The sequence below is a fragment of the Pelodiscus sinensis genome, chromosome 3 (genome assembly GCF_052426305.1).
Source record: "Pelodiscus sinensis isolate ZL-2025 chromosome 3, ASM5242630v1, whole genome shotgun sequence".
Classification (NCBI taxonomy): Eukaryota; Metazoa; Chordata; order Testudines; family Trionychidae; genus Pelodiscus; species Pelodiscus sinensis.
The window spans coordinates 115079276-115106476 of record NC_143054.1 but is presented as its reverse complement, the minus strand read 5'-3'; the positions used below and the strand labels follow the sequence as shown (position 1 = coordinate 115106476).

At 44.1% G+C, this 27201-nt stretch overlaps 2 protein-coding genes and 1 non-coding gene across 14 annotated transcripts in view; 1 reads left to right on the top strand and 2 right to left on the bottom strand.

Annotated features, from left to right (window-relative positions):
* The window catches only part of SYTL3 (synaptotagmin like 3), a 64341-nt gene extending 47853 nt beyond the window's left edge, over window positions 1-16488 (bottom strand). The window contains exons 1-6 of one of the 11 annotated variants that reach the window (XM_075924535.2): window positions 16351-16488; window positions 14275-14434; window positions 13789-13908; window positions 11086-11191; window positions 8149-8209; window positions 1709-2311 (exon numbers count right to left, since the gene is read on the bottom strand). In XM_075924535.2, the coding sequence (XP_075780650.1) occupies window positions 1709-1818 (110 nt within the window). In that variant the 5' untranslated portion in view covers window positions 1819-2311; window positions 8149-8209; window positions 11086-11191; ... (1 more) ...; window positions 14275-14434; window positions 16351-16488. Of the gene's footprint in view, window positions 1-1708; window positions 2312-2424; window positions 3389-8148; window positions 8210-11078; window positions 11192-11533; window positions 11694-13788; window positions 14199-14274; window positions 15728-16350 lie in introns of those variants that run through there. The other 10 variants (XM_075924538.2, XM_075924539.2, XM_075924543.2 and 7 more) reach the window with 10 other exon arrangements.
* Window positions 9005-9138, bottom strand: LOC142828111 (small nucleolar RNA SNORA76). Its single transcript, XR_012903103.1, has one exon. It is a non-coding gene; the product is annotated as a small nucleolar RNA SNORA76 (small nucleolar RNA).
* DYNLT1 (dynein light chain Tctex-type 1) lies at window positions 16426-27119 on the top strand. 2 transcript variants are annotated; one of them, XM_025180657.2, is made up of 5 exons: window positions 16426-16581; window positions 19191-19232; window positions 21228-21351; window positions 25909-25986; window positions 26703-27119. In XM_025180657.2, the coding sequence occupies exons 1-5, from the start codon at window positions 16426-16428 to the stop codon at window positions 26771-26773; spliced, it is 471 nt and encodes a 156-aa protein (XP_025036442.1). In that variant the 3' UTR covers window positions 26774-27119. The 2 variants fall into 2 exon arrangements, with proteins under 2 accessions (XP_025036442.1, XP_014425019.1); XM_014569533.4 differs by lacking the exon at window positions 16426-16581 and adding an exon at window positions 16669-16881.
* The last annotated feature ends 82 nt before the right edge of the window (window positions 27120-27201 follow it).

The following is a 27201-nucleotide window of genomic DNA, read 5'->3' as shown; positions in this document are numbered from 1 at the left end:
CACATGCAAATTATGCACACATAAAAGCCCAAAAGTATGTATGCAAGTGATCATGTGTTTAAAATTGCACATGCAAATAGAAACTGGGTTTGGTTCCTTTGCAAATTTGACTCACGAATGAGAATTTCCAAGCACCTCTCAATCAAATACATGAATAAACTAAAGGTGAATTTAACTGAATTAAATATAGACTTCAAATTATGCCTAAAACATATGAAAATTAAAAAATTGAAAATTGTTGCTTTTAATTACTTGACATAACCTTAATTCAGTATTTCTCTTACAAGGGTCAGTACCATCAAGAAGCCTGTTCCCTGGGACTGCACTAATTAAGAGTTGGTTATATCATAACCCTTCTGCAGGGAAATATTCTGACTATACAATGTTGAGCTGTGTAAATAACAAAAAGTTACCTTATTTACTCAAATTTAAAAATGAATGTGTTTCAGCTTTGCTTACAATTGCTTTCCACAGGCATTTCAGTTTTAATCATGAAAATAGTTGCAGAAAACAAATGTTAGGCCCCTACATTCAAGTGTTCAAACACACAGAATTTTAACTCTACATATGTAATTTTCAGCAACACAAATGATATGCTTTTCATGGGGTGGGTTATTCCTTCAGGGTATGTCTACACTACCCTCCTAGTTCGAACTAGGAGGGTAATGTAGGCATACCGCACTTGCAAATGAAGCCCGGGATTTGAATTTCCCGGGCTTCATTTGCATAAGCGGGGAGCCGCCATTTTTAAAACCCCGCTGGTTTGAACCCTGTGCAGCGCGGCTACACGGGGCTCGAACTAGGTAGTTCGGACTAGGCTTCCTATTCCGAACTACCGGTACACCTTGTGGAACGAGGTGGAACAAGGTGTACCGGTAGTTCAGAATAGGAAGCCTAGTCCGAACTACCTAGTTTGAGCACCGTCTATCCGTGCTGCACGGAGTTCGAACCAGCGGGGTTTTAAAAATGGCGGCTCCCCGCTTATGCAAATGAAGCCCGGGAAATTCAAATCCCGGGCTTCATTTGCAAGTGCGGTATGCCTACATTACCCCGCTAGTTCGAACTAGCGGGGTAGTGTAGACATACCCTACGAAAGTAGGCTGGAAGGTTCCAAAAACCCTTGTCAAAGACCTAACATACAAGAAACAAAAGAAGTCAAAGATTTAACTTTGTGTGAAGGTACTGAGAGAATTAAATTTAAACTCTTCATCCAGCAAATAAATCCTATGATGATTATAGAAAACTGCAGACTAGTAAATGCAATACATTTGGCATAAAATTAACATGGAATGGGATACTGCTTCACTCAGCATAAAGAGATTCCAAAAACTTCTTATGAGACTCCTGGAATGATTCAAAGACCTGATATCATTCGTTGTAACTAAGACAGTGCATGCACACCTGTGAATGTGATAAAAGAAAATTAACTATTATACTCTTTACTGGGGGAGTTACTATTGTGCAGGTAGTCTGATTTTTTCTTGGAATGCTAGAAGCTAAATTCATTCAGTAGTTTATTCAATTCATGGTATTAGTTCAATTCTAATTTACAGTTTGTCACTAGCATATTAATACCATGACACACTGGATACCTCTTAGTTTTCCCAACTAGACAAAGAAAATACTAGTTAACTGCAGACAAGAGAAGAAATAAGATTAGAGAGGAAAGCAGAGATATAGTGGCCATAGACCAAAAAAGGCAAAATACCTTATCCTTTCTTCATCCACTTTTCTCACCATCTGATCACGATACAGGACCTGTAAAATTGTCTCTTGTTCCAATTCCTTAAGGAAGTTTAGATTCAGTTCATAGGTCATTTTCCTCACGCTTCACTTTCTTTGGAGACACCTGCACTACACAGTTCTACTATATCCAATCTGACAGATTATTACTGTTGTCCGGAGTATAATATAGCAGTTGGGAAGTCTTTTAGTTCTTTGAAGTGCCTGTGCTCTTATTTCATTGGTGATACATTTCTACTGTGTCATACTCTTGAAGAAACAAATAAAAAGATTTAATCTCCATGCAAGTCATTATTTTCAGAGTGTCTCTGCCCCCTGGTGACACCGTCATTTAGCAGGGTCACAACAGTCTGCTCTCTTTCATATGAAAGTTTTTTTTTCCCCGAGAGCAGCTCCAAAACTTACAATAGCCCAAAGTAAATTTTTATTTGTAATCACCAGGCTGAGGTGGCCTTCATGCAGAGAAAGAGCAGGAAGGAGAGAAAAACAGCTTGTCTGTCTTGACTTCTTGCTTTAGAAATTTCAGGGTTGGAAGTGACTAGAATAAAAATACTATCTTGTTCAGGACCTAGAGAAAAGCAAAGATAAAGTATAATTTTTCCTCATTTTCTCTTCTTTACCATCTTGCTATTAGTATCTGGTCTTTACTTCTGTGGAAAACAAACTCTACGGTATACAAACCTTTCACCCACTGATTCAGACATGCCTGGTGATAACTGAATAGGACAGAACACTCTTCAGTGAGCATTTCCATCATAAGAACAGCTTCCTTTAATGCCACATTTCTCAAACTGTGGGTCCCGACCCCCGGGGGGGTCACAAGCAACTTAGAGGAGGGTCGCAGTATCACAAAGTTTGAGAACCCCTGCTTTAATGTTAAGCTTTTTGTGTTAATAACTTGGAAAAGGACAACTTTCGTGTTAAGTTGATAATGCAAAAAAAAAAAAAAATCAACCAATGAAAGTAGCTGCCAAGAAAATTCAGCAGCTGGCCCTCCGGCTTCATGATTTGAAAACATATTGGTTATGATATGTGCTCCTTAGCTGATTAGTAGCTGTACATTTTATCTTATGGAAGTGACAGACTATTAAAAACGTCTAATAAAAGGAGAAAGAGCAATACTTCTTAAGAGACTTTTCTTATTATTATTAATAGGTTTTAATAGTTAATGGACCCATCATCTGAATTACATTGAGCTTTCTTCTGTGGAAGCTAGATAAATGGTTTTGTGCATCACACCACTGTTATCTTTATTAAACAGACACAAACACAAAAAGTCAAAAGGATATGGTTTTATTCCCAGCACTGTGCACAAATACTTTCTCAGTTCAAACCCTTGACTTACTTATGTACAAACATACAAGAAGCAGAAAAATATAGAAAGAGAAATACACAAATGTGACGCAAGAGAGCCTTTGGCAAAGGGTCCCCTTGTTGCATATTCTTTTCACCTCAGACCTGACAATCTCACTACATCAAAGACATCTTACTCATTAAAAATTAATATGGAAGATTTCTAAAGGAAGCTCATAACTTGTTAAGACTCAGTCTTACTGCAATATGTATGTACAGTAGAATAATATATTTGTATGGAAAATATGCTTGATGGCAGTGGTTTTCAAACTGTGGGTCTTGACCAGTGTTCCCTCTAAGCTGAGTGGCAGCACAGCTTCACAGGCAATTAATCAGCCCCGTCCAGTCAGTCAGCTCTGTGCAAGGAGCCCTGAGCCCCTGACTAGACAGGGCTGATTGATCACCTGTGAAGCTGTGCTGCCCCACATCTTAGAGGGAACACTGGTTTTGACTAGGGATGTTAAATTTAGATTAATTAACTAATCGACTAGTCAACGGGATTAGTTGATAAGGGTGCCTCCACCTCTGAACTGTAGCAGGAGCCCTGCCAGGCTCTAGCTATAGTTCAAAAGCGGAAACCCAGCAGGGAGAGTAGGGCCAGCTAGGGACTAGCTTACACTCCCTGCAGCGCCTCAGCCTTTGAAATGTACAAGTGTCCCACTGGGGCTCTTGTACATTTGAAAAGGAAGCCCCAAAGGGAGCATGGGACCAGCAGGGAAGTCCCCCGCTGGCCCCGTACTCCCTGCCAGGGCTTTGTACATTTCAAAAGCAGAATCGCAGCAGAACTGGCGTGAGCGGAGACTACTTCAGTCCCTGCTCGTGCCATTTCCTGCTGTACCTCTACTTCCCCTGTCGCCCACGGCAACGGTGCTGGGGGAAGTGGCTTTTAACTGGCTTATGCTTATCAGATAGTTGACTAGTCACTTACATCCCTAGTTTTTACCCAGTACTGGGTTGCATAATATCAGAAACTGGGTCTCATTGCTGCAGGGCGATCAGTGGGAGTACTAAGCAATGTTCCCTATAACATTTTCATCCATGGGCAGAATAAATTTTATGATGTGCTCTGAGACATATGCAGAGGAGCACCACCAGTAGAAACTCATGCTGGTGGCTAAGAGTGCTTTGGACGCTCTGCTAATCATCTGGGCAGCATCTGAATTTTTGCTGGGTGGCCACCCAAGTGCTCAGCTTACAGGGAACACTGGTGCTAAGGCAGGCTTCAGAATCGGCCAATCCCCCTCATGTACCACCACCCTCTTACGCACCCTCTTCACGCCAAGACCACACACCCTCACCCTGCTCCTGTCACCCTCCTTCCTTCCCAGAACCCTCACCTCGCTCCTGCGCCCAACCTCCCAGGCAGACATCCGCCCATAGGCCTCTCCTGCACCCTACCTCCTGGCCAGACCCCACACCAACAGCCCTCCTGCATCCATTTTGTCATCATGCGGGGTTGGCTGGTGGTCCACAGAAAAGTCTGAATTGAGTGGGGTGGTCTGTGGGCCAAAAAGTTTGAGAACCACTGCACTAGGAGTAATGTGTGTTGGTGATGGCTCACTCAAGCAAGAGGGAGGTGTCACCCCTCCTTAGTCAGTCATCAAGGTAATATTAGCTTCTATTGTCAACCCTTGCCACCACACTCCAGAACAGCCAATAGAAAACCATCAAAGACAACTGCAAATGACTAGAACCTCCTGGAGGTGAAAAGGAATGTTACAGGAGAGATCACTCTAAGTATGATTAAAGACAAAAGACTGTTTCACTATAAGAGAAGCTATGTTTATACTATAGCCCAGACGTGGGCAATAAATGGTCCACTTGCCAGAAATGGGTCCCCAGAGGCAGGCAGCCAGTACTTTATTTACATGCATATACACTGGTATAGCTGCTTGCTGCTTGCAACTCCTGTTGGCTGCATATCACTGTTCCAACCAAATCGAGTTGCAGGAAGTGGTGTCTCGGTTGGCGTTGCTTCCTGCAGCTCCCACTGGCTGAGAACAGTGATTGGTGGCCAGTGGGAGCTATAAATGGCTGTTACCTGAGACTGTGCAGATAAATACAGTGCCAGTGGCCTGCCAAGTGCTAACCCTGGCAAGCCACCTTGGATTTATTGCCCACCTCTGCTATAACCTATATCTGGTGGATTCCACACACATATGCCCCAAGCAGCATAAATTATGTAGACATAAGGGCTCATGTGCATTATGCTGTCCATGGAAGAATTTCTCCTGCCAACATAGCTCCTGCTATTCTCTAAGGCTATGTCTAGACTGCAGGCTTCTTTCGAAAGAGGCTCTTTCGAAAGCATCTTTCGAAAGAGCCTCTTTTGAAAGATCGCGTCTAGACTGCAGGCAGATCTTTCGAAAGAGAAATCCGCTTTTTCGAAAGAGAGCACCCAGCGAGTCTGGATGCTCTCTTTCAAAGACGGCCTCTTTACATTGAAGAACGCCTTCTTTCGAAAGAGGAACTTTCGAAGGAAGGCGTTCTTCCTCGTGAAACGAGGTTTACCGCCATCGAAAGAAAAGCCACGTTCTTTCGAAATAATTTCGAAAGAAAAGCCGCGTTCTTTCGAAATAATTTCGAAAGAACGCGGCTTGAGTCTGGACGCAGGGGAAGTTTTTTCGGGAAAAGACTACTTTTCCCGAAAAAACCCCTGAGTCTGGACACGGCCTAAGGGTATGTCTACACTACAGTGTTAGTTCGAAATAGTGCGTCCACATTGAGTGGACTCTGAATCACATTTAAGGCTGGCCAGAACCAGTTCCGGCAGAGCACCAGATCAGGACTTACTGTGTGTGGCTACTGCCTGAGGCTATCTGAGGTCTTTGCTTAAAGAGACGCCGCCCCAGTCAGCCAGTTCTCAGGTTTCCCTGCTTGCTTGTCTACCTCGAGGAGGGACAGCAAAGCATTTTGTCTCTGCGTGCCCTGATTGCCCTCACTCGGGACACCAAAGCACTCTGCAACATGGAGACCAAGCTGCCCCTGGGCACTCTGGTGCTTCTCTTGGATGCGTTATTGCAAGCCTGGCTGCACTTTCTGCAGGCTGCCATCTGGGAGGTCCATTGGGGGGCTGTCAGTATCCAGAAGGACCTGCGGGAGAACTTCCACCCTGAGGAGCACTAAGAGCCTCTCTGGTCTGCCCCACTGGGGTCTTGTGCCTCATTCCTCCCTCACATCCTTCCACTTACTCCTCCCTAAGCCACCTTCCTGATGTCAAATAAAATACACGTATTTTCATGAACACAAACTCTCTTTATTTAACAAAACTGGGGGGAGATGAAACTCTGGTGAGACTGGGGAAAAGAGGCGGGAGAGAGGAGAAGAGAAGGTAGGAGAGGGGAGGGGGAAACCTGGGAGGAAGGAGCTGGAAGGGGGAAGCAAGGGGAAGAAAGGGGGAGGGGAAGCTCAGGGCTCAGAGTTGGGAGTCCCGCCAGACCAACTTGATTGTAATGCAAACTTGCTCCTGGGTTCACATGTGGCTTTTGGTGGCCAGAGTGGCATCTACCTTGCCATAGATAGCCGCGTTCCTCCATATAGTGTGGAGAATATGGATGTTGGGGGCATCCCCCCCCCCCAAACCTGAATAAAGTCCATGATCTCCACCCTGGACCAGGAAGGCGCCTGCCTTCTCTGGGCCCTGGCAGGCTCCTAGGAGCTAGCAGACTGCTCCTAGGAAGCAGTGGGGGGCTGGCTGCCAATGGCTTGCTGGCTCATGTTTTGGGGCCACTGGGTCAGGGGCAGTGACTGCTGGCTCTTGGCTGGCAGACTTGGGGCTGGCACAGGCACTGTAGCCAGAGTCTACACCTTTAAGTGCTCCAGGGAGGTAGGCAGGGAGAGAAGTGTTCTTGGTTGAGGCTGGAGTGGCCACCAGGGCACCCTGGGAAGGCTGGAGGCCCCCTATTTCGATATAAGTGTCTACACAGCACTTATTTCGAAATAGCTATTTCGAATTGGGCGTTATTCCTCGTAGAATGAGGTTTACCAAATTCGAAATAAGCGCTCCGCTATTTCGAATTTATTTCAAAATCGTGGTTTGGCTGTGTAAATGCTAGGAAAGTTATTATAAGGGCTGTTATTTCGAAATAATTTTGCTGTGTAGAGCTACCCTAAGGGTACATCTACACAGTAGGGCTTCAGCTATGTCAATTGCATAGCTTAAGTCAAAATAGCTCATTTTGGCTCTTTGTACAGTAGGAATTTGAAGGAAGAACATTCTTCCTTCCACTTTCCTTCCTCCTTGTAAAATGAGGGTTACTATGAGTCGAAGTAAGAAGTCCTCCAGCTCACCATTATTTAAAAATAAAGGCTTGTGGTGTATATGCGCACTATGCTATTTTGGAATAACGCTGTTGTGTAGACATACCCCAAGGTAGTTTTTTAATGCTGACCGGAGAGCTCTCCCCAATCAATTAAGCATCTTCTCTAGGATTCACCACTACAGTGCTGTACAAATAGAGATAGCCAGAGTATATTCATTCACCAAAGAAAATCCCTGTCAGAGAAAGGTACTTTCAGGAGCATTTGAATGCTGGTTCTTATGAAAACAGCCAACTCTGCAACTGATTAAGCTTTGGAAGTGAAATCTATTTTATTAGCGAAGAAAAGAAATTATTGATAAGTGAAGACCCAGGGTCACATTTTATAATTTTTGTTTTATAGTGTATCCAATTTTTCTACCATTCCCTCATTTCTACTCAATTCCCTTTTCTTACTATAATAAATTTTCCTCTGTTTTATAAATGCCCTCAAGTGCTGTATGGTTTACAGGAGCACTGGTTTAAGGTACAATTAGTAAATTGGGCTATAATGCATTTTTGGGTGAAGATGATCAGAAAATGCTGTCAGTTGCCAGTGTCAAGGATGGCTGAAGGGCACACAATGTCAGAAAGCTAACACATAGCTACCACAACCAAGACTTCCTTTTGCTGGAGATGAAGAAAAACAAGATGATTCACAGTCCTGGGCACCTCAAGAACTGTGACAATGAAGCTTAAATAAAAACAAACAAAAACTGCTTTGTAACTATGGAACAAATCCTGTGGTACTTACTTGTATAAAGCTTTCTCTGAAATCAAAAGGAGTTTTCTGGATGAAACTGCAGAAACTGGCTCTGCATGTACAGTTTTGAAATAACCGAACAGAAGAAAAATATGTTATTTTTAATAATAATGTATATTACTGTAGCACCTGCATAAGAAAAAGTTATTTGATCACATTCAGAATATATGAGTGTCTTAGAAACTGTATACAGTAAAACTCCGATGGTCCGGCATCTGATGGTCCGGCACTCCTCATGGTCCGGCACCATCAGGAACCTGGAAGTGCTCTGGGCAGCCAGACCATTGGAGCTGCTCTTCCCCCAGCTTCCCTGATTCAGCCACTGCTAAAACTGACCAGCGGCTGAATCGGAGAAGCCGGGGGCAGAGCAGCTGGAGTGCCGCCGGGGAGGTCCCGTAGTGCTGCCCCTCTGGCCTGCGGGACCAACCCGGCAGCACCCCAGCTGCCCCCGATTCAGCCGCTGCTGAAAGTGACCAGCAGCTGACTCCAGGAAGCCTGAGGCAGAGCTTCAGTTTAAGCAGCAGCTGACAGAGCCTGGGACAGAGCAGCTGGGGTGCTGCCGGGTTGATCCCCACAGCGCCGAGGTGTGGTGCTGTGGGGACCAACCTAGCAGCGCGCCAGCTGCTCTGCCCTAGGCATCCCCAAGAGCAGCTGGGGTGCTGCCGGGTTGGTCTTGCAGCGCCAAGGGTTGGCGCTACCAGACCAACCTGGCAGCACTCCAGCTGCTCTGTCCCAGGCGTCTGGATTCAGCCACTGTTGAAACTGACCAGCAGCTGACTCCAGGAAGCCCATGGCAGAGCAGCTCTGCCTCAGGCTTCCTGGAGTCAGCCGCTGATCAGTATCAGCAGTGGCTGACTTGGGGACACCTGGGGCAGAGCACCCCAGCTGCTCTGCCCCAGGCATCCCCAAGAGCAGCTGGGGTGCTGCCAGGTTGGTCTCGCAGCGCCAAGGGTCGGCGCTACCGGACCAAGCCGGCAGCACTCCAGCTGCTCTGAAACTGACCAGCAGCGGCTAAATCAGGGACACCTGGGCAGAGCCGGACTATCGGAAGGGGGGGCTATGAGGGATCTGGGGTGGCATCCCCCCCACCCCAGCCCAGACCCCTCATAGCCCCCCTTCCAATAGTCCGACATATCTGATAATCAGGCACCCCCTGGGTCCTAAAGGTGCTGTATTATCAGAAGTTTACTGTACTATGATTCTGTATTAGGTTATAAAGTCTATATTTGGGTTTGTCTGATTTATTCAGGAGAGTTTAAAAGCAGACCAATTTTGACCCACCTCTACTATAATAAAGTGATGAAATAAAAATTATTTTTAAATAAAGTCTTGAGTGTTTAATCTGAGCATTATAATGATCTTGGGGTTCATTAAACTACAAACCAAATGAATGAAAAGGGGAAAAAAGCTTTAATAAAACAAACTGGAGAGCATTTCTTCACACAGGAATGAGATGTTACCAATTCCTGCCACCAGACACATCTCCAAATTCCTACACTCATATTACCACCTTTTACGAAGGAACTTCTCTAATTAATCTTCTACAAACTTATCACAACATCTTTCCTCTTAGAGGAAAACAAATTAAGTCGTATATAACAGCTAACAACTATAGAACATCACATGCATTAAATTCTAAACCCATTTCCATAAACCCAGAATGTCAACTATCTTGTAGGGATGTTAAAATGTATGCAATTTGCTAACCGAGTAATTGCTGAAAATTTCAGCAATTATACAGTTACATGAGGGGCGGCAGCCAGCTGCTTGGGAGCTAATGTGTGTTGGGAGCTGGTAAATCTAGCTCCTGGCATGCATCAGCTTTTGCACTGCACTGCTGCCTCTGTCAGCTCCTGCCTTTGCCTTGTGCTGCTGCCTCTAATACAGAGGCAGCAGTGTGGGGCAGCAGCTGGCTTCCCGGGAGCTGGACTGGGAGCCACATCTAACCATTTGGCTATTGGTTACCTGGTTAAATAGCTACACTCTTAGGGTATGTCTAAACTACATCCCTCTGTCAAAAGAGGGATGTAAATTAGGCAAATCAAAAGTGCAAATAAAGCGGGGATTTAAATATCCTATGCTTCATTTGCATAATTGTGTCACAGCAGACAGAGTAATCTTTGGCCCCTGAACTACATCAGAAAGACACCCAAATGAGAGCTGCTCTCGTGATAGTGAAGTGTGTTGCCATTGCTTTGTAAAAGCTGGCCACTCCAGTTTGCTACTACTCACTTGTCAATAATTTTGGAGTGGGCAAGTCTACCATCAGAGCAGTACTTCTGAAAGTGTGTGTGGCAATAAATTGCATTTAATGGACAGGAATGTGACTCTGGGAAATGTGGATGACATAGTGGCTGGCTTTGCTGAAAAGGGCTTTCCTAATCATGGTAGGGCAATAGATGGGATATACATCCCCATTACAGCATCACCCTACCTTGCTTCTGAGTATATCAATCATAAGGAGTAATTCTCCATGGTGCTTCAAGTGCTTGAGGATCACCGAGGGCATTTCAAAAACACGTGAAGTGATCTGGAAAAGTGCATGACGCACGCATCTTCAGGAATAATAGCCTATACAGGAGGCTGTATGTTGACATTTTTCTATCCAGACCAGAAATTCATAGTGGGGGATGTGGAAACGCCCAGAGTGATCCTAGGTGACACAGTCTACTCCTTGCTCATGAAGGCTCATGAAGCCTTACTGCTGTCCAGATACCCTGTGTAAGAAGCATCTGAACAACATGCTAAGCCACTGCCAAATGATTGTTGAATGTGCCTTTGGCAGATTAGTTGGAAGATGGAGGTGTCTCTGTGGTAGGCTGTATCTTTTGGAGGATCACATCTCCAAGGTGGTGGCCAAATGCTGTTGCTTACATAATTTCTGTGAAAGTAAGGCTGAAGTCATCTTTATTTTCACATACATTTTACCTGTTAATGGAGCACTGAGGCATGTTGCTTGGGTGCACAGTTTGAACAGCCAGACACTCACGCTGTCAGAGGAGCACAGAGGGTGGCCATCAATGTCAGGGAAGCCCTGCAAAAACATTTTCACAATGAGGGGGCATGATATTTCTGTGTGTTGGGATTGCTTACTTGCTTCTAAGTGAGGCATTTCGATGGAAACAAACCCAATGTTCCCAACCCCTGACTCCAGGGCACATCTCCAAATTTCTATATTCATAACATTATTCTTTATGAGGAAGAGTCTCTAAATTATCAGGTATTAAATACTCAAGGACAGATCTTTCACAAGTATAGACAGGTGTAGCTTTATTGAAGCCAATGAAATTACACTGATTTACATCAGCTGAAGATCTGACTTATTACGTGATACTAGAGAGTCTATGTTGCCAATTTATTTGAAGATATTTTTTACCTATTTCATTGTTTTATGTGTGTGTATTACATCCAGGCTGTCAGGCTACCTCCACTTTATCCACCTAATTTTGCAAAAGGCGGCAGGATGAGATGCTGCTGTTTATATCCAAAGAGTAGCTATGTATTTGCTCGTCTATTTACGATCTTTTGATAAAATCCTATTATGACAAAAATATGACAGATTTTCACACAGAACACTGTTACAGAAAAAATATGCATGAATTTCCGGTGGAAACATAGGAGAAAAAGATATGAACAATCATTGTATTTCCTTACCAACTGTGTTTTCACAGGAAGTTACCAAAATACATTTAAAGTCTGAAAAACCACAATTATGCAGTCTCACAATATAGGACATTTTCAAAGACATGCACAACCACTGCTCATGTTGATTTTTCAACACAATCATTTCTTTAAGGCTCTTCTTTTAGAGTTTGATCCTCCCAGGTTACTGAATCTCTCTTGAAAGGTACTGAGATGAGATCCCTAAGGAGGCACTTTGCAGGAGGCATGCAGCACCACACAGCATCAGGCCTCCAAATAATTAGTGAATAGTGCCTTCTTTTTCTCTAGTACTGATTTGAAAAGATAATATTGCTACAATGTCCTTAGTAAATCTGAAAGTAAAAATTCTGAGGCATGTCATTTGGAGGCTAGCAAATTGCACAGATGTAATTGGCACTGGGGCCAAGCAAAACCTAGCAGTGATATTACACTAGACATTCGCTAACCATCTCAAGCAATTAATATTAATACTCTACTAATAAGAGCACCACCATCCTCATCCACTTTGACAGAATGCTTTTTGGAATGCATGTGCCCTACGTACTTCGCTAAATTGTTTATAGACATCACTCTAACAACTAAATCACATTCTGATCACAAAGTCAGGAACAGAGGAAGAAATACTGATTCCCAACGTTCCACTGCTCTTCCACACGTAACTGTCATTTTATCACTTGCAAAGTGGGTATCATCTTCCCATCTATGGACTGGTCTATCTAGAAGACAGCTATTTAGTTCTGCTACAATATGCCATTAGCACAAAGGGACTGCAATGTGGATCTGGAATTTCTGAGTACAAATTTTGCTGATAACCACACATGCAGGAAAATAAAATACATGTCCATATAATTATAGGTGATAGCATAATGCATACATATAAGTGGGCAAGATTAAATTTGCATGAGTAACTTCTGGAATTTCTTAATCTTTCAGTTTGACTTGGCAACTTTACCCTTTCTCTCCAGGCTGCTTGTTTGCACGCAATATACAGTAAGACTGACTCTTTAAATAGTACTCGTTTGGGGGTTGGATATCTCAAAGCATTGCTAATAAAACAGAGACATTTTTGCTAGGGGCACCAGTCGGAACTCAGATGAGCTCAGGAAGGAGTAAAAAACTGAGAGCTTTCTAAATTAAAATTCTCAGATGAAAGGCAAAATATTATATATTTTATTATTAATAGTAATAGTAATAATACATATACATATAGTGACATATGTAATAATAGTATTTTGTATACGAACATTTTTGTTTAATTTGAAATTATTTGGGTATTTTCATTTTGAGATCTATGAATAACATTACCAATTCCTATAGCCACATTTATTTGTTTGATTTGGCAGTGACACTGAATCAAATGCATACAAAATAATCTGTGAAAGTCAGGACCTGATTTGAGATAATTTGACTATCAGACCTATTAATTCAAAAGAGAGATGTGGTGTATCCACAGTACAGCCTTAGAGTACTGGGAAAACATGCTAATCACAAATGCTAATGGCATTTATGGCAGCTGTCTCTCAAACAAACACCAACTTAATTAATAATTTACTTGACGAAAAGAATTATGAAAAGATTTTGCCCTACTTCACTGCAACATTTTAATTTTCATATAGAGATAGATTGTGTGCCCATAACAATGTCTTTTGGGTTGTAAAATTAAATATGTTGCTTGAATTTCTCTCTTGGCAGTATTAATATCATCCCACCATGGTTTTCCAGTAAACGATTACTTCACAACAAAGTAAGTTCACAACAGTTCAAGTTCCAAATCTTTCCTCAACTCTTTTAAATACTAAGCAATATTGTTTAAGCAAAAATCCTTTCTTTCCGGTTGTGTTAGATACAACAGATTGAAAACATGCCTTACCTTTTCAGCTGTCACAGTAAGAAGAACTGTACAAGTGATCTATTCATTCAAGATTGAGTTCATTTTTTCTTTGCTGAAAAAAACTGATTTCTCCTCACCTTTTTCATTGCTGAAGATACCAGAGTTGGTGTAAAGCATCTGTTGTGGCCCCTGTGGCAGTCAACAAGGACCTGGCTCCAGGGATGGTTGCTACTGCAGGCTCCAAAACACTACTGTTGCTGGGAGCAAAGCAAAGACCAGTGATCAAACAGAAATTATTAGCTTCTTTCAGATTTTAAAAAAAGAGGTTCACCGTGAGAAAATGCAATGCTGAATTAATCAAAATGTACTTTCGGCTCCCGAGCTACCCACAGGAAGTGTGGTGGCTATGCATTCTTAGACTTTTGAATTATTTCGCTTTCTGAAAATTGCACAACTACAATTTCCTCAGATAGAAAAACACTGGTAAAATGAGCTGGCCTTTTACTGGAAACAAGATTGGTTCCTGTTCAGTCAGCAGCAGACCACAAATAATAATTGATAGACACACACCAGGAACTTTCTTGAATGAATACCTATAAAAAGTAGAAATAAATTTAACTCACCAAATATGAATCTGGAACCAGATAAAAAAACAAAAATTCCTGGATATCTGGATGCCAGTCCAACCTGTTACAGAATTAGGCCTGAATAACCATCTGCATCCAAACTTCTTCATATTCTGGGATGGGGTACTGAGCCTCTTTTTCCAAGTCAAGCTAAGCTCTAGTTTAAAGGAGCAATTATTCCTGGATCAAACAGTGCATAAAACAGGGCAATAGGATACTTTTTATTTCTTAGATGTCTTAAGAAGTGGCATATATCAGTAAAAGGTATGATAAACAGTTGCCAACCATGTGATAAAATAAATAATTTTGTGACTCTTTAATCGCCCAGTTCTACTAATCCAACAGGTCCAAACAACAAATGCTTAACTTTAAACACAAACTATTCTCACTTAAATAAAATGAACTACTCATGTGCATAAAGATAAACCCATGAAGAAGTAATGTCCTTTCTTTTTATTCAGGCAATATTTTTACTGTAGTAAAGACTAGGTAAGGGCTGAAAGTGTTGGCTCTGCAGTCCTGCCAACCCACCTCAAACTTTCAAAAATAACGAGCAGGTTCCCTCCAAATAATGAGATTGTCTGGAAAATCATGAAATTAAAAATAACAAATTTTGGAGTCTTTTTGTCTGGTTTTGTAAGATCCACTTGGGGCATGTTTGCAAGCTTTCCTCCACGAGCATGAGGACCATATACTCTGTTGTTTATTTTAATGAAAGTGAGATCCTCATCTAATCACAGCCCAAAAGCTGCTGCTTTGACAAAACCACCAGTCTAAGACTTAAGATAAAATCACAAGAGTTGGCATTTCTGGATCTGTTAATGATTCTCACATCTCAGCATTTTCTAGTCAAGGCCGCTACTTTATCAACATAAAAACTCACAATACACACTGGCAAAAAGTTACTTGGGGACCCAGGTAGTGTTGCCAATTTTCTAATCACACAAAACAGAACATCCCAGCCCTGCACCTTGCCCGAGGGGCCCTCCACCTTGCCCGAGGGGCCCTCCCTTCGCTAAGGCCTCACTCATTTCTCCTTTATTCCCTCTGTGGGTGACTCTTTCCCAACCTCATTCATTTTCTCTAGGCTTTGATAAGGGGTTGGCATATGGGACATAGTGATGGCTCCAGCTGAGAGAATGGGCTGCAGTACCAGGAGGTGTGGACTTTGTGGTTGGGATGCAGAAGGGGACTCTGCACTGGGGCAGAGGTTTGGGGTGCAGGCTCTAGGAGCAAGTGTGCCCAGCTTGTGGGAAAATCTTGGCTGGGGCAAGAGGTTGGGGAGTGGGAGTCTCAGTAGTGCTTACTGCAGCTCTCAAAAAGCAGCCACCAAATCCTTGCATCCCCTCACTGCATGGCAAGCAGCCAAGGAGGCTCTGCTTGCTGCTTTATGCCCACATGCACCAATGGGAGTGCTGGAGACATTGCTTAGGAACCATCTTGGCAGCTCAACATGTGCCTGGGGCCACAGGAACATGACATCTAGTTCTGGAGCTGCATAGAGCCAGGGCAGGATGGCGCCCACATTGTGCCACCAACCGGACTTCATCTGGGAAATGGAGCTGAGTGGATCCACCGGGGTCTTCATTCAACCAGTGTTCCAGTCAGGAACGGGACTCCTGGCAATACTACACTGGGGGCAGGATTTGGGGCTGGACACAAAGGCCCACGTCGCATCGGTGTAAATCAGAGACCAACCAATAATATGTCACCATGGAGCCAACTCTTCCCATGGGGTGACTTGGAACCACGTCACTGAGGTCACCCTGCCCAGACGCGCGCCCTGGCAACGTCACACACTTTCCCGTAAGGCGAGGTTACAGCCCCCGTGACCAGACCTTGCTCCGGTCACACCACCGGCCTAAAGGCTCGGGCTTGCCGGCTGGAAAGTCCCCGCTTCCGGGCACGCTAGACGGGGCTGACCCGGTGGGGGCGCCTCTCTGGGGGAGGGGGGACCGCTGCGTGAAAGCGTCTCCCACGGGAGGCCGGGCAGCGCGTTACTGCCACGGGCAGCGCGGAGGCTACAGGGGCTGCGCCAGAGCCAGGCAAACAGGCCCAGTTGCGCGCACTCACTCGCAGGCCCGGCCCGCGGTCATACGGGCGGGGACGCAGGTTGCCGTGGAAACCAGCAACCACCACCTGCGTCACATGGGAGGCGTTGGGTGGGGCCGCGAGGCGCTCACAGGCTGCTGTCACAGGATTGGGTTGCGGGGAGCAAGCGGCGCCTTTCTGAGCACCAGAGTATCCCACAATGCACGGCTCCGCTTGTTGCTAAGGCCGGAGACAGGCGGCGAACAATGCAAGGTAGTTTGCGCAGGCGCAGTACCAGCTCCAAACGCGGGGGGAGGGGAAGGGGAAGGGGGAAAGCTAGAGAGCGGTGTAGAGGCGCAGGCGCAATGGGAGCCGCTAGCAACTAACGGAAACTTCGGAAGACAGAATGAGGTTGAAAGCGCAGGCGCACTAGAGACACCGTTCCGCTCAGCACGCAGGCGTGGCGCGAGTAGCCGGCAGTTGGCGGAGGGCTATCAAGGGGGCGGGGTCCGGGTGCTAAGGGCTGCGGTCCGAGCCGGCGGAAAGATGGACGAGTTCCAGTCGGGAGAGGAGGTAACGGCTCATGCAGCGGGGCAACGGTCCCCGGGGGGGCAGGCTCCGGTGCTGTCCCCTTCCGACGCACACGGGGTAGCGTTAGGAGACTCCCCCTTCCCCCGGCTCCCAGCCCGTGAGCTCCGGGTGGGGCAGGGTCCGACCCGCGGGCAGCCGCCCGGTCAGGGGTGGGGCGCGAGGGGTTGCTCCGGCAACGAGCGGGAGCTGCGGGCCCGCGGCGCTGTGAGGCTGGGTCTGGACGGGCTTCTCCTGCACCTGCCTTGCCCAAGCCGGGGGGGGGGGGGCGGGATTAACGCGCCCGGCGCCCTCCCCTCAGTGCTCGTGGACCCGGCGCGGGGAGCCCGGGCTTTGTGTTCTCCGCGCAGCAGCGCGGCGCTGCCGCCCTTGCCTGGCAGCAGCACGGGGCCGATCGGTGTAACGAGTAAAACCCCTCCCAGAGCCGCCTGCCCGCGCTAGGGGGCTGATCGCCCCGCAACCCAATGGATGCCGCTTGGTTAGTCCAAATCGGAACAGAATGAAAGCCTTAGTTCTACATTAAAGGTCACTGAAATGTCTCACTAAGCAATAGGCCCACGCCCTGCGGCTGCTAGTGTGTCTGATTATTTTGGATGCTCACTTAATCGTTCAGCCTTATTTCCATGCCCCCTTGTCATTTTCTTTATTTTTAGCCTGAAAGTTTCTCTTCCAAAACTATTTTCTGTAGGGCTGACAGAGAAATATCTTAGTAGACCTTTTCCTGGCATTACTACTTAAAAAAAAAAAAACTATCATTGGGTGAAGCGTACATAGTCACTATTGCATTACACTTTAATGCACAGTGTTCCCTCTAACTCTTTTTTCCATCCATGAACAGAATAAATTCTGTTGTTAGAATTGAGGCATGTGAGAATGCTGTACCACCAGAAGGAACACATGCTGTGGACACTTTAATTAGAGATGTAAAATCCTGTTTTATTAGTTAACCAGTTACATGTTAAATTTAACGTGGGTGGGTGGGGTTCTCTGACCAGCCTGGAGCAGGTAGGGCTGGAGCAGCTGACTGCCTGCAGGGGGCTGCTCCAGCCCCCATGCGTTAACATAATACATAAGCATTAAGTAACACGGTAAAGGTGATGCTTACTGGTTAACCATTCAAATCCCTACTGTTAATCAGTTGGGTGGCATTTGAATCTCTTGAGTGGCTGCCCAAGTGCTCAGCTTCATTGTGCACAAAAATGCTACATACCATAGAAGCTTAAGCACAAAAGGAAGGACACAAGCCAGCTAAACTTCTTAATTGTGCCTCAGTTTTGCAGCAAGGATCTGTTTTCGCCATAATTTATAGGTACATACCCACAAAATAATCCCTGGTATTTTCAAAATCTTTTGTTTTTCACTGATATTTTTTAATTGAATTTGACTGCTCAAGTACACTTACTGATTGTTAAGGAAATCCAGTATTGTTAAATTAGCTGTGTTTGTTGAATTAGTCTATTAGGGATGTTAAAATGTGTTTGCTCAATACGTGCTGAAAATTAACCTCCCCTTCTGCCTTTGCCCCCTCCTCTGTCCCCCCGCTGCTGCTTGCATGTAACTGAAATCCACAGAGGTAGTGGGGGAGAAAAGAGGGGGGCAAACAGGAGCCAGTGCTCGCAGGGAGCTGAGCACCAGCTCCTGGGGAGCCATCTGCTCCACCACCACCACACAGCTGCCTCTGGCATAGTGGAGTGGGGGGAAAAGGCAGCATGTGTGGGGGAGCCAACTTAAGACACTGGCTCCTGCCTGTTCCCCAGCATGTACATGTGTAACTGCTGAAATTTACAGCAGTTACACATTGGCAGAATTAAACACAATTTAACATCCCTACTGCAAGAAGCAGGCAAGGTACTGCTCCAACCCCCACCAGTTAACCAGAACCAGTAAGGCTTATGGGCAGTGTTCCCTCTAAGCTGCAGTGGCAGCATAGTTTCACAGGTGATTAATCAGTACTGTCCAATCTGTGTAGCTGTGCTGCCTTCCATCTTAGAGGGAACACTGCTTAAGTTGGCCTTTCGCATCCCTAGTTTCTCCTATATGGTTGGCATGGCCCAGGGCAGGAGGGTTAAAACTTGGCATGCCACTTTGAAAAGGTTGCCAACCCCTGACTTAGTATAATCTGCAACCACTTGGATTGTCAGTCTCTTGACAGTGTGTCAGACTTAAATCTAAACTATCCTAAGTATATTCTTTACTAGTAAATTTTCAGTAGTGAAACTTGTATTCTCAACTAGAAACTGGTTCTGAAGAAAAATGTAAGTAGAATTTAATAAATTTTCTGAATTTTTCTGTAGACTTCTTTTGTTGTTGATGAAGTGAGTAACATCATTAAAGAGGTAAGAAGTTAACAAACGTCTTCATTGTCATGTGTAAAATATAACCTTACATTCCCTACATCTGTTGTGATGTTTTCTCTCAATAGTTTCTTTGTGTTCAAAATATATTTTCCAACCAATACATTGATTAGTATTAGAAATTATGTAGTTTATTATTCAGTTTTCCATTAAGACTGATACTAATTAATAGTAGTGTATGTTTAAAAAACTGTTTAACAAGTATCATTATGAACTTAATTAGGGATATTTGAGTGTAAACAACTAAACATTCAACTGATAAATGCATGCATATTGCATTAACTGTGTTGGCTATACTCAGCGGAGCGGGGCTGGCGGCTCCACTCTTTGGAAGGCTTCACTGAGATCTCTGCAGTATAAACTTTATACTGCAGAGCCCACAGCATGGGTAACTGCAACTGCTGAGATTTTCAGTGGTTGCACAGTTGCCCTATTACATGATTTTTAACATCCCTACTTAAAGTATTTGATAGACTGTATTCCTCTTCTAGTGTGGACCTGCCTTTCTTCATATCAATTCCCAGCTAATGGAAATTGTGACTGGTAAAACTTATGCAGAAGGGCTTAAGCTCCATTTAAAACTGTTAGCATTAAAGACTTTTGCATAGGCCTTCTGCATGAACATACATTTCACTTAAATGTGTCACCCTTCAGGATATTTTTTTGTCAAAGATAATATATGCCTGCATATTTGATTCAGACACCTTAATGTGTATTTTAGATAGATAAATACCCGGTATTTACAAGTTGCTAGGAAACTTACTTGGAGCTTGTTTACAAATCTTCAAGAATGTTTGTGGCAACCACTACTCTTGTTACAGAAGTTCCATGAAATGGCAAATAAAAGGGATTATGACACAGTTTGATTACTGTGTACACAAAACAAAGTTGCAGATTAATGTAGTCTTGGTTAAGTGGAGTTACTATCAATAATGTGTGCCCATTTAATATCTCTTGAATGTGAGAGGTCCCTTTCATAGTGCATAGAACAAATGTACAGTATAAATAAATTCTATTTTATTTTTTATAGAAGCAAATGAAAGCTTCTGTAAAAAAAAAAAGTGCATGTTTGTTCTTCAGCCATCAAGTGTGCCTGCTCACTTTGAAAATGCATAACATTGGGCACAAGTATGAGAATTAGCACCCATACATAGTGGAATATTTTCATACCTGCTTTCTTAAATAACCTTCATGCATCTGGTCTCTTTTTACTACACTAGTAGCCATAAATAACAAAACATTCTTAAAAACAAATTCTTCTCAAGATTACTTGAAAGGTCAAGCAGAAACAGTTTAAATTCTGCTTCCAGACCCAGCTTTCTGCACAGAATCCTACAATAGTATGCAGTGGGTCTGACAGACTCTCAGACCTCTGGGCAAGAGGGATGGAGGCCCTCTTTGCACTCCCGGAAGGGGTGGATCTTTGGACAGAAGGGGCTAGCCTCTCCCAGAAAACTTTCAGTGCTACCTGGAGTGTCCCATGCAGGACTCCATCAATGATTTTAATAGCCTGTGGTGCTGGCCACTTCCACAGTATCAGTGGCCAGGAGCCCTAAGCCCTTTTGAATGGCTGGCAGCTACCCTCTTTGCTTTCCCTCCTCCCCCATCAGTGAGCCTGGCAGTACCAAACATACATTTTAATAACTAGGCTGTGAATCAAAATGTTTTCAGCTCTGTTGCAAATGCAAGGCATCTTTGATGTGGCACTTGAGGGTCTACAGTAGGGGTTTGAGATAAGCTGGAATCAAAATCAAAGGCTAAAGTAAGACAGCTGACATAACCATGCTATGAAAGAACAATCACTTGGAATGCTTTCTTATTAATGGTGGTAAAAATATTTCTAATACATAACAGGGCAATAGACTCTAGCATCTGCAATGCTAGTGAAATTTAAGGTTCTCCATCCAATGCATCAAAAACATGAAGTTCTAAGATGGGTCATGGTAACAGCTACCTTTGTATACTTGTCATTTTTAGGCCGTAGAAGGTGCGATAGGTGGCAATGCCTATCAACACAGCAAAGTGAACCAATGGACTACAAGTGTGGTAGAACAAACTTTAAGTCAACTAACAAAGCTGGGGAAACCTTTCAAGTATATTGGTAAGTTTGGTGCTATGTTGGTTTTATTGACTATCCCAGAAGACTTAAATTTAAACAGTCTATTCTTGAAATTTATTTAAAGATGAATGGCAAAGCTTTTCATAGAAACTTGTTGTGTCTCCTAAAGTAGTAACCATACAATGAGCAGTCCTGTGGCACCTTAAAGACAAATTTATTAAGTATTGAGCTTTTGTGGGTAAAACCTACTTCATCAGATGAGCTGGAGTGGAAATTACAGAATCCGTACACTATATTTCAGTTTTAAACTATGAATTTATAGTCACACTATAAAATCAGCTTTATTTTGTTACAAAGTATCTAGTGTTAGTCCATGGAAGATTAAACAATCTGGCACGGGTATCTTGCATGCTGGTTTTTGTTGTTGTTGCCCTTTTCTCACCAAGAGTTACGCATATTGGTCCCCCTTCACGAGGAGATTGGGGGAGTCAGAGGTGAAGATTAAGTGACTTGCCCAGCAGAGTTTCTCCCATTCATGTGCACTATAGATCACTAAATCTTCAGGGAAAGCTTGTGACAGGCCAGGTCTGGGCACGGCTGAAGGTATCCGCTCAGGCTGAATTGCTCAAATTCAGGGCTCCTTCGGGCCCCTGACTGGAGGCCCTTCCCAAATGGGCCACAAACCAGTCACACCAAGCACTTCAGCTGCCAACCTGGCCAGCAGGAAGCCTCAGACATCCCAGCTCTCCCTGTGCCACAGTCAGCCCCGGGGCCTAACACACAGGTGAGGGGTTATAGAACCCAATCTCACCTACCCTGAACAAGTTCTTCCAGTCCCAAGAAACCAGCCACAGTTCCCCGGTCAATTTAACTTTGAATCTTACCCACAAGAGCAGGCTGGGCCAGTCCTTTAGAATCTAAAATCTAAAGGTTTATTAATATAATAAAAGAAAGAAAAGCATGACAGTAAGGTTGTTAAGGAGAATACATTACATGCATCAATCACCAAGTTCTGGATGCAGGCTCTCAGCAGAGATGTTATAAACGGCTATCTTAAAAGTCTCTGGTGTACATCCTATGTCAGGATGGGTCCACGACTTTTCCCAGCTTTCGGTCTCTTGCAAGGTTGCATCTGGGATCAGGAGCAGAATTGAAGACAAGATGGAGTCCGCCTCATGGCCTTGTATCTCTCTCCTGGCCAGAGCATGTCACATGGTCAAGTAATCTATCTGTTTCACATGCTGGCAGCCATTATGCCCTGGCTGGTTTGCAGGTATCCAGATTTCCAGACGCATTCCTCAGTTGTGTATTGGACACCTTGAGAGCCATTGTCCCTGGAGCCTTGCTAATTAGCAGGGCTTGACAAATCGCTGAATCTACGCTCCTGTGGTGAGTAGATTTCAGCTGGTTGTGCCATGAGCCCCATTCACCGGTGCTTTGTGCCCCATTCACCGGTGCTTTGTGCATGCCCAGTATGGGGCTGGCGAGTGACTCTCACTGAGGTTTGTCTAGCCCTGCTAATTAGTATAGTCAAACTGAACAATTGTTCTTTACAACAGGCAGTCCAGCACAGAGTCCATATTCATAACTCCACATACAGACATCATACAAGGACATGAATAGCATATACAGAATCAGTAGAACATAAGCTTTTATTTGCCACCTCACATGGCCCTCTTTGTACAGACTTAGGGACAACATCCCCCCTTGGGTGCATCAGTGACCTGTCTGATTCCATTGATCCAGTAATGTGACAAAACTGTTCTAAAACACTAAAGCATGTGTCAAAACACTGATATGCCAGACTTTTTCAGACCACAAAACTATACCTCCATTATCTGCCCATTGTTCAGCATCTTAAAGCTGAACTAATGTGGGTCAACTAGAATTGGTCATGCTCTCCTTTCCAGTATCAAAAAATAAGACATTCTCTCAGTTTATACAATTTCTATGGGATGTCAACTTTTAATTTGATACTTCACACACACAGAACAGTAAAAATAAGTAAATGACAAAACTTGGCAACACTTAAAAAAAAGAAGTAAAATAGCAAGTAGTTGGTGGCTGTGATGGTTATTGTAAATGAGTGTTTCTAAGAGTGCAACACAGCACCTTCTCAGCCCTCCTGGTTTCACATTATAATTTGTTTCACGAACTTAAACTCAGAGGCTCATAAATGCAGGTGTTAAGTAAATGGAGTGCATAAACATGTGGTTGAGTTTGCAGACAGATCCTTGCTTCACATAACTTGCAAATAGTCTTCCTTCTGCAGAAGAGCTACAACAAGGCTTTCTACACTAGCGGGTTATTGCGCAAGAACAACTGTTCTTGTGCAAGAATCTGCGGAGTGTCTACACCACCCACCCTCTTGCGCAAGGAAATTTACAGTATGGCGTGATAAAAGAGAGCTTCTTGCACAAAAGCTAGGCTCTTTTTTAACAGGTGTAAGCCCTCTTGCGCAGGAGCGCAGTGTGGACTCTTGGCGGGGATTTCTTGCACAAGAAAGCCCTATGGCTAAAATGGCCATCAGAGCTTTCTTGCGCAAGAGTGCCCACACTGCCATGGATGCTCTTGCACAAAAGCACAGCTGGCACATGGCAGTGGGGACGTTTTCTTGTGCAAGACGTTCTTGCGCAAGAAGCCGTCAGTGTAGACATAGCTCAAGTGTTTGCTAGTTTCTACTCAGGAGTCAATGGGAGTACTAAGACTCAGAACTATGCTAGATAGCAAAGATCTGGCCTTAATAGTTTAATACTGCTTCCCAAACAAATTCTGAGACCTACTGGAAATCACTTATCTGAACGTGTCATGGCCACCAGGACTGGGGCACTACAGGTTTAAAAGGTACAAGAGTGATATGCAAAGCAAAAAAGATAATAGATGTTCTCAGACAAAACTACGTTGACAGTTTGAGCAGCTGGTGGAGGTTAGGGATGTTAAATAGCAGTTGATTGAATAGTTGTGTAACCACACAAACTATTGGTTATACAACTATTTGATATTCCCGGGGGCAGGGCTAGGAGCCAGTGTGCTTCCTGGCCCCACTCCTGGGAGCCCCCTGCTATCCTGTGCTGCTGCCTCTGTATCAGAGGCAACAGTGTGGGGTGGCAGCAGCCTCTGTCTGCAGGGAGACCAAGCTCCCAATAGACAGAAGCTGTGTCAGCATTCCACTGAGCAGCCTCTGTCCACAGTGAGCTTGGGCCTGCTACAGACAGAGGCTCCTCTGCAGCAGCCTCTCCTTCCTTCCCCCTCCTTCTCCCATTGTAGTGCAGGTGGCTCTATGGAGCTAGCATGAGAGGAGAACCAGCTTAAAACAAGCTCTCCCTAGTGCTTCCCCCCCACTCCTGCCTCTGATAGAGAGGCAGTAGTGTGAGGGGGCAGGTGATTTAGGTGAGTCAATGCATGCAGGGAGCTGACTTGAAAGCCAGCTTCCCATGTGTGCCAGCTCCTGCCTGCCCTCCTCTCCCTCTGTGCTGTTGCTTCTCCATCAGAGGCAGCAGTGCTGGGTGGGTGGCAGTTGGCTCCATGGATCCAGTGCTTGTGAAGAGCAGGGTTAAATCAACTTCCCCAGCTCTTGCTCCCCCACCCCATTTCTGCCTCTTATATAGAGGCAACAGAGGAGTGGAGGGTAGTGCATGTAGTTGATTGGTTAATCGTGTACTTGACTACACATTGACATCCCTCATGGAGGCAACACTAATTTTAGGAACTAGATTAAACTATGTACCAGTTAAGCAATTCTGAAATGGCATCCACTGTGAAAGCTAGGCATAAATAATGCAGTCACTTTTTGTAATTTTAAAGAAATAGTTGTCATTTTCCCAAAACTAATTAAGTCACATTTATCTGGATTCTTTAAAAAAATATATTCTCCAGCTAGAACTACATATCTATGGGGATCCCTTTTTGGAAAAACTGGTAGATTGTGTATATAAAGCACATCTCAGTCCTGTTTCTACAGGTTGGACTTCCCTGTTCTGGCACCCTTCTGGACAAGGGAGTTTGCCAAACTATAGGAGCTCTCAGTAGCCCCCCTGGCTGTGGACTCTACTGCCCTGCCAGAGTTCTCTAGTCCAGCAACATCCATGGCCCACTTGTGGGGTTAGAGCAGCCCTCCATGCTCCTGGGTAATGGTTAATTGTTACCCAGTATGCATCACCTGTTAGGGGTGAAGGTTACTAGTTCACATACATACCAGCAAGTACTGTACAAACAGGAGAGAGGTTTTCCATGCCCCAAAGATCTTAGTCTGTCCTGATCGTTTTTGGGTTGTGTGTAGGTTATGGCCAGAGCTGATTTATTTGGGACACCTTTGAAGTCTGTTAGGACAATTTAAAAGTGCTTGTGGTTTTTTTAGTGCTTTTGTACTTGTTCTGTTGTACTGCTTAAAGTAAGGGGACATCATCTTTTTGCTAAGATATTTTACGCTAAATTGCATTTTTGTGGTCAATATTGCATGTAGTGAATTTGAATTCATAGATTTGAGGGACTGATATTAAACTACCATTTGTGCTGTTAAAACTAAGCATCAGTGTAAGTTGTATTGATAGTAATTGTCAGTTTGGTTCCCTAATGGAAGCTTCTTTTGTGTGTTAACAGTGACCTGTGTGATTATGCAAAAAAATGGTGCTGGACTTCACACAGCAAGCTCTTGTTTCTGGGACAACACTAGTGATGGTACAGAAGTGACTTTATTTTCTCTCTTAAACAGCAACTTTAAGTATTCTCATACTAGAACTTTTAAAGGGTTGGTTGCCTTACCTCATAAGACTGACACTTAATCTTTAAATTACTATTTTGGAGCAGCCTAGTGCAACTGAAGTGCCTTTAGGGATAAGGCAGGGGAGGAGACTAAAGTCTCCCAAGTTATGAAGCTAGCAACTACAGGCAGTCCCCGGGTTACGTACAAGATAGGGACTGTAGGTTTGTTCTTAAGTTGGATTTGTATGTAAGTCGGAACTGGTACATATTGTAGGGGAAACTCTAGCCAAACATTTCTCCAGAGCTCAGTTTTATTCTCCCACACCTCACTTCCCTCAGTCCTTTATTCTCAAGCTGAGGTGTCTGCTGAGAAAAGCCGCTCCACGTCTCCCTGGTCTGCTGGGGTGGGGGGGAGGGGAGCGCTAGCTTCACATCTCCCTGGTCTGCTGGGGGGGGAAGCAGCTAGTGCGGGTTGCCTCACCCCGTTTGTAAGTAGGGATCCGATGTAACCCGGGGACTGCCTGTATTTTTTTTAAAAAATGCATATATTGACAGCTTTGCTGATTCTTTATAAAAAAAATTGAAAGTTTGAACTTTAATATAGATGAGTCTGATGATATGGAGAACCATGTAGAACTTTGTGTATGAAATGACAAACTTCTTGGTTTTTCATACTTTCTCTTCTGTTGCAGGAAATTGCACTGTGAGATGGGAGAATAAGACTATGTATTGTATTGTCAGTGCCTTTGGACTTGCAATATAATTGCCTTGGAACTACTAAGCTGTCTACTGATTTTTATTCTTCAGCACTTCCATTTCATAATCTATTCAAATTGAATACACTTTTGTTTTTAATGTACATTTGTCACTTCCAATGTAGAAATGTGAAAACACTAATTATATGCTGTTACGAGGATTATACATGCAATCTTTCACACCAGTATTGCCAGACTGTCTTAATATTTCAAGGACTTCAAGGTGCTAATAAAACCTCTCCCCTGAAACCTGCTGCAATGTAAAGGTTTCTTTAGCTTTACTCTCTGAAACTAATTTAAATAAATTTTCACACTTTGTACTTTGGGTTAGCATTAAATTATTGAAGTTCATAATATTGTGTGTCTTGTCTATTACATTCAACTGCGTGGAGCACTGGGGAAACTAGCTAAGGGTTCCAAGGTGTCTGTCATAGTC